Source organism: Leptinotarsa decemlineata, unplaced genomic scaffold (assembly GCF_025532065.1).
Source record: "Leptinotarsa decemlineata unplaced genomic scaffold, Ldec_3_MD MMD2_tig00026363_RagTag_RagTag, whole genome shotgun sequence".
Taxonomy (NCBI): domain Eukaryota; kingdom Metazoa; phylum Arthropoda; class Insecta; order Coleoptera; family Chrysomelidae; genus Leptinotarsa; species Leptinotarsa decemlineata.
Genome location: NW_027412706.1, coordinates 1360435 through 1372464, shown reverse-complemented (window position 1 = coordinate 1372464; position 12030 = coordinate 1360435). Strand labels below are relative to the sequence as shown.

Genomic DNA, 12030 nt, shown 5'->3' with positions numbered 1-12030 from the left:
AACGCTGCGCACGCCTAAGTTTGTTGATTATGATTCTGTCAAAACATTGAAACTGCAGCGATACAGCAGCATAGTACTAGTAGTTTATATGTTGCGAAGTTCCAACCAAATTATGTATTTTTTGAATCAGGCAAAAAGTTTCCAGAATGAAAATACAAGAACAGTGAGCATTTTTTCTCTCAAAAATGATGACCTGCATGACTCACGCACTCCCACCTTGCGTAAGTATCTAACCGCTCGCTTTTGCAAAACAAACACTGAATGAAAAAGTTGTCGACTGCAAAATCCCCAAAAGGCAACACTATATCTCAGATAAGACTCAATCAGGGAATGATATACCATTTTTGTTGTGAATGAACTTAGTTTATTTGAAACTATTCGAAGTGCATAACATCCTGATGCCAATTTTTTATTCAAAGCTGAAATATGTTGATCAAATTTTAATTTGTTATCCATGAAAATTTCCAGGAATTTGGATTGAGTTTTATCCTCAAGAATTTGTCCATTCCAGTATAAATTGTTAATATTACAGCTGAAGGTGAGTAAGTTTTTTTTATGTTAAAGCACAAGTAGTTTAAATCACTAGAGATAGTTTCTTTCATATTAGAAGAATTCTTTTCATACCAAAAAAGCGTGGTGTTATTCGGAAAGATCGTAAATATTCCTTGAATTGAGAAAGTAACAAGGTCATAAGGAAATTAATCGGGTGCAGTACTGATCCTTGCGGATCTGGGTCACAAGATCATTTTTTTGGAACTTCTGTCCAAGGGCACCGAAAATTATGATCCAGGGCTCATTCGATTCGGAATGACCTCTAGCAACTTCTTGAAAAATTTCAAAAGGGGCTCAATAAAATTGCAAAAGTTATAAACAATTTTGTAAAAATGTTAAAGAAATCCAAAATTTGAATAAATATCCTCAACTAGGAGAAAATTCACTAAAAAAATGTCCTACCTCCCGGATCTCTATTACCAATATTTATAATTTTAATTCAAAGGCGAAAATAGCGCTAAAACTGGGCGATGCGCGTCCCGCACGCGCTGACCGATACGGACCTTCGAACAATAAGAATTATTTTAACCCATTAAATACTATTAAAAAAAATTCATATACCTCCCAGAAACTTGAATAAATGAAAATTAATGGAAAAAAAAATTTCCCGTGATTATTTTATTAGGTACACTTTTGCTAATCAACTAATTTTTACAAGTTTTAAATTAACATAAAAACCCTGATGAAAAAACAGAAACAAGCATGTGTCACTTTTTGTGTAAAAAACATTTCTCTATTTTATACAAATTTCTTAATATTTTTCTTTTTTTACACAAAAAGTGACACATGGTTGTTTTTGTTTTTTCGGTAGTATTTAAAAAATATATCGAAAAAATGTATTTGTCCGAAACAAATTGTTTGTCAAATAAATAAAGAAAATATAAATTAAAAAAAGTTATTAATTAGAATATCAAAGAGAAATAAAAATTATGATTGAAAAATAATATTCCTTAATATTCATATTCAGTAGCAAAAAAAATTGTTAATCAACAAATGCGTTTTTAAGCAGTAAACAAATTTTTAAGAAACAATTTTGTTTTTAAAAATCATAATATTCATTACTGATAAAAATCCCCAAAAAAATTTCAAATATTTTATAAACAATATACGAAAGCGTTGAAGGGCCACACAAAAATATTTTTTTCGATTTGTATAATTCTGACTTTCATCTCAGAATTCTGAGTTGCAAGTCGGAATTCTGACTTGAATCTCAGAATTCTGACTTGCAAGTCAGAATTCTGACTTGTATCTCAGAATTCTGACTTGTATCTCAGAATTCTGAGTTGCAAGTCAGAATTCTGACTTGTATCTCAGAATTCTGACTTGCAAGTCAGAATTCTGACTTGTATCTCAGAATTCTGATTTGTATCTCAGAATTCTGACTTGTATCTCAGAATTCTGACTTGTATCTCAGAATTCTGGAAAAATGGGCATTTAAGAAAAACAAATGAACATCGTCGGAGTGCGCTCAGTGAAGAGATCAAAATAAATGTTCTTCTCTCTGTCGAATAAAATCCCCATGTCCCCACTAGGCAGATAGCTCGGGAACTCGAAATTAGCCAGTCTTCAGTGGCAAGAGTTCTTGTAGCTGCAAAATGTCATCCATATAAAATAACAATCCTCCAGGAACTTACTGATCCAGATAGAAGACTTCAGTTTTGCGAAAAAATGATGGATCTACTAGACAGGAATGTTGCACATAAAGAAAACTTATATTTTCTGACGAATCAACGTTTTTGTTGAATGGTGTGGTAAATCGTCAAAATTGTCGTTATTGGGCAGACAGAAACCCACACTGGATGAGCGAAGGCCACACTCAACATCCAGAAAAAGTCAATGTTTGGGCAGGGATCGTTGGTGATCGAGTTATAGGACCGATTTTCTTCCAAGAAAATCTTACTGGAGCAAGATATTTAGAATTCTTGCAGAAGGACCTAGTTCCGAATTTGGCTATTTTGTTCCCTTGTCCTATAGAAGCTGACGTGCCAAATAGAAACATCTGGTTTCAACAGGACGGCGCGCCTTCTCATTTTGCAAGACCTGTCCGTGAGTACCTGAATGATGTATATCCAGGCAGATGGATTGGCAGAAGAGGACCTTATGAATGGCCACCTAGGTCTCCGGATTCAACACCTTTGGACTTTTTCTTATGGGGTTACTTGAAGAGCAAAGTTTTTAAAACCAAACCGGCAAATATTGAGGATTTAAAAGAAGGAATGAGACAAGAGTGTAGGCTAATTTCTGACGAAGTAATCAGAAATGTTCAAAACGAGTTTCAGTTACGTTTAGGGTATTGTCAGTTAGTAAATGGACATTTTGAATACTTGTTAACGAAAGACTATTGATTTTGAATTCATTTTTTGAATCAGATAATGTTGAATATCTTTCAAAGTTCAAGGAGTAAAAAAATGAAATCTGGCAGGCATGGGCAACTTGTTGAAGTCATTAAAAATAAGGGTTGTCATTTTAAAAAAAAATATCGATGACGTTATATCTCATATTCAAGACACACCGTATAATTTTTGTTGCATTAAAATAAGGGCACTTTAAAATACTAATCGACGTGTCCGAGCATATTTCCGAAAGAACCAACACCTTTGATTTAGTGAATTTGTTCCATGTTAGAGACTCGCACTGTATGAAGTATCATTTATATCTTTTTTAAATATCGAGATTGCGTCAAAAAATAAATCTGCTGTAACAAGATATTCACTGGCAATCCGACAAAGTCGATAAATAGGACTATTATGACTTAGATTTGACTGAGGTGTTGGAGAAACATAAAGAACGTTGTATTATTTTTTTCAAATTAGGAGATAGCTTAGATAAAAATTTAATACAGTTAACTTTTCCATTGATCACCTTGTAAATGAAAATTAAACTGGCTATTCAGCATGTCCCCCTCGTAATGTTTTGAGGATTTTCCATTGTAGTTTTATTGGTTCATTTTCAAAAAATATCGCTTTCTAGATCGGCATCACTAAGAAATCAATAATCGAAAAGCACATTTGTTAATAAGATATTCAATGGTTTACAGTATAAATGAAAAATATTAATTTATACCTACACTTTCAAACTCAAATACAGAACAAAATGTTTTTTTGAGAGTGATGATTGGCATCCTACCAGAACAACATACTGTAATAAATACTGATTCAAAATACTACAATAAACACTATGGTAGGACGTTTTATCTGTTGAATAACAGATCAACTCGGACAACGATACAGGCACATTCAGAATTCTGAGATACAAGTCAGTATTCTGACTTTTATCTCAGGGAATAATAATGATACATTCAGTATCAGTAGTTGTGTTCTGACGATCTCACTCCATTAAACTACTGTTCTGAGATACAAGTCAGAATTCTGAGATACAATTCAGAATTCTGACTTGCAACTCAGAATTCTGAGATACAAGTCAGAATTCTGACTTGCAAGTCAGAATTCTGAGATACAAGTCAGAATTCTGACTTACAAGTCAGAATTCTGAGATACAAGTCAGAATTCTGAGATACAAGTCAGAATTCTGAGATACAAGTCAGAATTCTGACTTGCAAGTCAGAATTCTGAGATTCAAGTCAGAATTCCGACTTGCAACTCAGAATTCTGAGATGAAAGTCAGAATTATACAAATCGAAAAAAATATTTTTGTGTGGCCCTTCAACGCTTTCGTACTTTCGTAACAATACATTTGTTTATAGATTTTTTTAAATAGAGCTAAAAATTATGAAAATTATTTTTATGTAACTTTGAATAATTAGAATACGAATAGATTTGGATATTGAAAAAGAAAAAAATTTCACTCTTCCAATTGAATTTTTCACTTTTCAACGTCTTTGATTATTAATAACAAAATGGAAAATCAAAATTTGTTAATTTTCCCTAAGAGAATCTTTTTTCAAGGTTTTCAAGAAAAGCTCCAAGAAATGAACAAAAATTTGAGGTTTTCAGTTTAAAAATTATCAGGGTTTTTATGTAAACTCGAAACTTGCAAAAATTAGTTAATTAACTAAAGTATATCTAATAAAATAATCACAGGAAATTTTGTTTTCATGGATTTTCGTTTATTCAAAGGGTCAAAAGAAATGTGAATTTTTTTCTTAATAATGATATTTAATGGGTTGAAATAATTTTTATTGCTCAAAGGTCCGTATCGATCAGTGGGTGCGGGACGGGCATCGTCCGCTGTTAGCGCAATTTTTTCCTCTGAATTAAATTCAAAAATATTGGTGATAGAGTTCCGTGAGGTGGGATTTTTTTAATGAAATTTCCTCCTCTTCAAGGATCTTTTTCCAAATTTCGGATATCTTCAATATTTCCCGAGATATTTGCAAGAAACAAAACCTCCCTTTTTTACTAAATTGTTTATAACTTTTGAAATTTTTTCGAGCTCCCTTGAAATTTTGCAAAAAGTTGCCATAAGTGATTCCAAATCGAATGAGCCATGAATCATAGTTTTCGATGCCCTTGGACAGAAGTTACAAGCGCCGGGGCTTTAATCTGCCCACTCTCCAGGTCTCGTTGCTGGTATCTGCAAGGCGACGCTTGGGAGTAGGTAGATTGAGATATGTATTATACAGGGTGTCCCTGGACTTCCTCTTTTCCTCTCGGGAATGTATAAATGGGGTCAAAATATCACCAGTACTTCATATAACTTTTTTTCCTAAAAGTCTTTGTAACCAAGTTATTGGTCCTCGAAGTTACAAAATGAAAAATGTTTTTCTTTGATAACTTTTCAAGTGAATATTCAAAATCATTCAAATTTTGGTAATTGACTAAACAAATGAATTCCGTCGATGAGCTTTCATGCAGGAGTCAGTTGTTTTGCTACAAAGTCAGGAACGGACTACCCCCGATGGTCCACACCCCAAAACTTTGAAATGACAGATATTTTTCAATATTTTTCAACAAAATAAGGTTACTTGGACCATTTTATGAATAAAAGTACTCGTGTGGAAAGTTGATCGGAGCAACGAGTTTTGATAAAAATGTAGTTCTACTCGACGACATCAAACCCGCTCGTCCACCATTATTTGAAATGAATAATTATCAAAGCAGAAATAATAATGATAACGTTAATTCAACAACATTTATAACAGGAATAATACAAAGTATGCTAAAATGAAGTCGTAAACAAAAAGTACAGTACCTATATGGAAGTTTAAGTCACAATTGTGATAGCAGATATTTTTTCAAAAGAAATATCAAGTTCTGTAGATTCGTGGTGTTTTTTAACTAACAAGCTACTCTACTATGCCATTCATTCCATATTTTGTATGTACATAATACGTGTGGAATAATCACGTTTCGTGTTGATCAGTTATCTGAATCTCATGAAACTCAACATTCGAATGTTTCAAATTCTTCTTCACAGCTAAACTGTTGAGGAGTTTCACTGATAATTATAATTTTATGGGAGAAATTCTTTAACACGAATCTAAATTTAGCTGAAAAAACGCACATCGGAAAAAATATTTACTATATTAATAAAAAGCAAACGAATGAACTACAATAACGGCTGCACATGATCAGGTGAAAAATATCCAGGGAATAATTATGTTCCATTTCTTTCACAGATGTTGACAAAAAAACCTTTTAGAAAGTTTTGATAAAAAATGAGAAACTGGAATGCGATTTTGTTTTGTTGAGTGGTGCGTTGTCATATGACTATCATTGTATTGTCAATATTCTATAGGATATTTTGAATTTTTTTGATATGGCCGAACAGTTTACATTCAATGAATATGCAGATATGCATGTATTTTATGGACGAGCATTTTGTAATGCTGCAGAAGCTCGTCGTCTGTATTCCGAGCATTTTCCCAATCGAACGGTACCGTCAAGAGAAACATTCGAGCGTGTCGATCGCAGCTTGAGGGAGACAGGTATGTAATAATTGATAATTAATTTGAGCACGTTGTTTTATTTCGATATTATTGTAGGTACAGTTTTGCCAAAACGAGGTGGTGAGGGCGCTCTTAGGACTGTACGTACCGTTGTATTGGAGGAAAATATTTTGGAAGCCGTCGCTGATGATCCTTCAATGAGTATCAGAAATCTATCAGAACAGTTCCATACATCCAAGTCAACCTCAATGGCTGAGAGATGAGACCCCCCAACGCGTCTCGACAGGCTCCGGTGACCGACTTTTTTATGTCTGTCGCAAAAACTCCCAAGCCCTCGTGTCAGCAACGGTAGCCACAAAAACCTTATCTCAGCGTTTTTAACTTTCCCAAGCGTATGATCATCGGTAGGATGTAATATATACATTTGTTTAGTTTAGCCCAACTTGTATATGACTAGAACGACGCTCAAAGGTCCAACAGTCATAAAGTAGTTCAAACGCTTTTTCATCTGGGAAAATATCGATACCGAAGAACCAGGTGATCGACCTCGATCTCTATGAACAAAATAATATTTTACGTTACTATCGCAGAGGCAGTTATTACTGGTCGATGATTACCAATTTCTTTTGACCTGAATTGGATGATCTGGACACCAACGACATGTGGTTTCAAGAAGGCGGCACGGCATTACGTGCCACACAGCTCATGTCACATTGTATATTCTGCAAGAGCGAACATTTGAACGATATAGGTCTTTCAAATGAATTAAAAGTTTCGATATCTCACACACCCTTTGTTTTATTCAAATTTAAAGATAGAAAGCGCTTTACGAAATACTCTATATTCATTTTACCTGTGGAGGTAAAAGAAATATTTTAATCTCTTGTAATGATTAGTATCCGATTATGGATTCCGGGATAATCTACCTGAAACAAATTATATAAATTGTATGCATATCTCGCACACACTTTGTTCTGTTCAAATTTGAAGATACAAAGCGCTTTATGAAAGACTATATTTATTTTACCTGAAGAGGTATATTCATTTTACCTGTAGAGGTAAAATAAATATTTTAATCTCTTATGGGTAATATTTCCAATAGAACTCTAATTATTGGTATCCGATTATGAATTCCTGGATAATCTACCTGTAACAAATTATATAAACTATCTTACTAATTGTGTACATATCTGGACAGCATACACAAACTGGATCATTTCTCATTCAGAGGAAATCTTTAAACCTGACTATGCTGAGCTGAATACACGTAGGTAAATTCTCCCACTGTACTACTCTTTAACTTCATAGGCTGAAACAGGTTATAAGTATTTGATTTCTTAAATACTCTCAAAAGCTGGTAGTTCCTTGTCAGTTGAGAATGTGGAAGAAATAATGTTTAAGAAAACGCATGTGCAATCCATCAAAAAGTGTACGCAGGCAGGCAGGTATACACCTGTTTTTTTATATTTGTGTGCAATCCTAATAGCTTTTCTGAGTTGTACGCAACTGAGATACAACTAAAAATATGGTTCCTATCCATATTGTTTCCTGTATATTTTGTTAATTTTTGTATGGTTTTTCCAAATTTCATTCTTCTAGAGATGTAAGGAAATGAGGTTAGGAAAAAATATTTTATGTTAAACTGAAAAATACAAAATATGTAAAAAATGTTCGATTGATTTCAAATAGTTTGAATTAGTCCACGAAAAATGTATATGCGTCTTCAATTTACTGCAGAAAAATTTCCATAAAAATAAATATAAGTAAGTTTTATCGTATTGTGTACTTTATACTGTGTGTAAAAGCCAAATGGAATAAATTCATTATTTCGGTTACTGTACATATTTAAAAAATCCCGAAACACGTCAAATGTAAATTATAATTTGACGTTCTTTAACGTAAAAATGCCACCCCTACCTTCAACCCCCTTCGAATGACAGGTACAACCCCCAATATTTTAAATGGGAAGTATAGGTTTGTGATATATCGTTTGAGAGGTATCTTCATTCTCTATTCAAAAATGTTATCGCTTTCAAGTTTATTGCAACAATTAAGATAAAATAAATCAAAATCATTCGATAAAATATACTCAAAAACTAAAGTGTAATGCAAAACGTAACGAAATGTAGAATACGAAAAAGAACTATGGATGTTAACAAAGTAGATGTTCACCGCGAACGTCTTGGCAATATCCTAATCTCAAATGAAACTGTCTTCTAACATTATTAACATATCAGGCATGACCGCCCTAATCGCAAGCGTTATTTGTTCTTTTAAGTCATTCAAATCTGAAGGTTTAGTTTTGTACACATCGCTCTTTACATATCTCCATAAAAAGAAATCTAATGATGAAATACCAATATGGTTTCCTACAATCCCTGCACGAAATTAACCTTCTGAGGGTATTGCGTGTGTTCTTCTCTCATCCAGTGAGGATTTTCCGTTGACCAGTAGCAGCAATTTTGCCCATTAGCATGACCGTTAAGAGACAAAGTACACTCATAAAACATAACGTCTTCTAATTGGATGATATTGTTATCCAACATGTCCATCATTTGCTCACAAAAATAAATTCTTCTATCAAAGTCGTCTTCCAAGAGCTCCTGAGTAGGTACCATTTTATAAGGATGCATTTGAAGACTATGCTTGAAGACTGGCAGTAAACAAATCTAAAGAAATGAACTCTAAACGTTCATGCCAGTCTCGAATATACCTACACAGTAGGTTGAATGGACTGACGCCTATCAGAAAACAACTACTACCCTGGCTAATACCACGAAGGGCGTTGGATATCTGACAGGCGTCAGTGCAGGAATCTTCACAGAAAATCTCCTGCATATGCAATTGGTAATACAACTGAAAGAGTCGACCTTCAATTTTGGAACGGGCACACTTGCAGACCGGTTTCGGGCTCATTAGCCACTCATCAGTGCAAGATAGTGACCATCATCGACCTAAAGACAATGATGTTCCATAATTGAAAATCGGAATTCTTTCAGAGTATTATATTCCTCTTCCTAAGTTGGAGCGAAACAACTACTATCGATGTATGGCTAACATTGAATGTAGTGGATGACTGTCTACTCGATGCATGTGAGTTTTTTTCAAACTCAGGCATCACATATAATTTGAGTTCATCACTCATTGCGTTAGCAACTGCTTATTGTTCCTTGAGATGTAGGCGGTAAATTAGGAAATTTCTCATGAAATAGGCGAGTCAGACTTGAAGTTAACGAACTTTAAACTTAAATTAAAATACTGACAACTAATGTTGTAACATACAAAACAAGTTGACAAGGTGTTTTAAGCTACCGTTGCCGCGGAAATTATTTATAGTTTTTTAAAGGATACCATCTAAAAAAAATTGATATGGTTTTTGCTTACTTTCTTATTATCAGTACCTCAATATGAAATAAGTTTTGAGTATATTACAATAAGTTTTCAGGGTATTTTATCGAATTTCGGTAACAACATGATTTTAATTTATTTTATCTTAATTGTTGCAATAAACTCGAAATTGTATGAAGAGAAAAATATTGGAACAGGTGAAATCATCTTTCTGCATTTTGCATATTGAATTTTGTTAGTATATACCAATAGGCGTATGGGAAGATAATAAACAGACATGTTTTTGTATTGACTGTTCTAGAAACTCATTCCCATTCTTATTAGCAGTTGATATTGTGACGATTATCAAATGAAATCGAAGAAACCTTCGAGTTTTTGGTAACTTCATTAAATAAGTTGAAATTTGATTCGTGGAATTTCAATATTCATGTGATACAATATACATACCTACTTAATTCCATTTTAATCAGGGAGGTAGGACCACAGGTATAATTTAATTTCCATGTATTGGCAGGGATAGAATCCAAACCAGAACTGAAGCATTTTCTCTCAACGCGCGTATTACTAACCAAGTTAGCATCATCAGGAGATTCATTTCACACCACAGGTTTCAATTTTTGCTGTTAAAATGATAGGAATAATTTATTTGGTCTTGAAAGTCATCTGAATATTAAAAAATAACTATTCAAAACATATTCCTTGAACTCAAATTTGTAATATGTGGTTATAATAGAAGGAAAGTTTGAAATGAATGAAAATGAATCCGTGTTTGTGAAATAAAACGTTTTTTTTTCAGAAATTGCTTAGAAATGCTTGGCTAATATATATCATTGTAATCAATCTTCACTGGATTCTATATTGGATATATAGGAAAAAGCATAGCTCTAGCATTTTGTATGTGAGTCAATTATTGGTATCACAGGATTATCGATCGATGGTGAAGAACGAGTATGCTCATTATAATATTGTAGCCACTAAAATATAAATCCATCAGATGGTGTTCCATCCATGAGTTTCATCCTCCATTCTTTTTCGAGAAAAATTGAATGCATACGGCACGTAATTTCCAGTTGTACTGATACGGCAAACATCGATTATGGTTTAACCACGTTCTCCAGAAACAATTTTATTGACATTCTTCTTTCCTTTCATGGATATGACTTGAGGTGTTTTTCTGGGTACTGTGCTGAAGCCAATCTCGTATATTACATATCTGACTAGAACATAATTTATATTTTTCTTTTCACTCTATCAGATTTGTATACAATCTTTCTACTTGCATTTGGCTGATACCATTGTCCCTTGTTACGTTCCTAGGTGTAGTTTGCTTCAAAGCTGAACCTGGATGTCGTTCTATAAACCCATAGACCCAGTCTTTTCCAGCCATTCATAATATTTTATTAAACCTATTTCCTATTTTGTTTGCTTCAGCAAATTCGTAAAAAAAATCCTCAGTGCGTTAAGAGTGAGACCATGAAACATCTTGTTACTTAGCTTTGAAATGTCCACGAATTCTTTCCTAAAAACGAAATGAAATGATAAGTTTAATATTTTCAGATAGAAGATAGCCATCTCAAGTAGTTAATATCCTTGTTTACCAGTGAATGTTGGTTGATATCTTTCCGTAAATGTTGCAGTAGAGTTGAGTTTTGAAAGTTTTTTCAAAGTGCTTTCATCAGCGCCAACAATTTTTGCTGCGTTTCGTTTCGATCTTTCCTCTTTAATGAATATTTTAACTGTAATAATCTGCTCTTGAGTACAGACTTTCCGATAAGAACATTTTCAGGTATATTTGCGAGGCATTTTCAACCCATAGGAGAAAAAATGCTAAACATATTTTCATTCACTTCGATGGCATTTCAATACTACGTACATTTACCCGCGCATACTTACCTATCTCGTGAAAGTTAATAAATATAATAAAAAATATAAGTATGATTTACCTTAGATTTTTAAACGTTTTCAGTTCATCATGCAAGTATATAAATATATATTTGAATATAAAAATTAAATCTAATGGTACAGGAGCATGAAAAAACATCTTTTCAAAGGAGCAACTTGATTTTCTTTTCATAAAAGAGGACTTACGCCTCTCCACTCACGAGCGATTTCGGTGAAATTTATGACACGTGTGAATCGTTGTATTCGTGCCACGTGCCATTGTAGGTGTTTCTGCAATATGCTGTGTAATGCCCGCTGTAAGTAGTCCCACTGTGATTCGATAGTACATCCCTACTTTCCTACTAGTCCCTACTGATATTATAAATGCGAATGTAAGTTTG

The 12030-nt window shown here is 33.5% G+C and overlaps 1 protein-coding gene across 1 annotated transcript; it reads left to right on the top strand.

Annotated features, from left to right (window-relative positions):
- Positions 1 to 2351: 2351 nt before the first annotated feature.
- On the top strand, positions 2352 to 2897 carry LOC141486694 (uncharacterized). Its single transcript, XM_074185144.1, has one exon. It carries the CDS (start codon positions 2352 to 2354, stop codon positions 2895 to 2897), a length of 546 nt encoding a protein of 181 aa, XP_074041245.1.
- The last annotated feature ends 9133 nt before the right edge of the window (positions 2898 to 12030 follow it).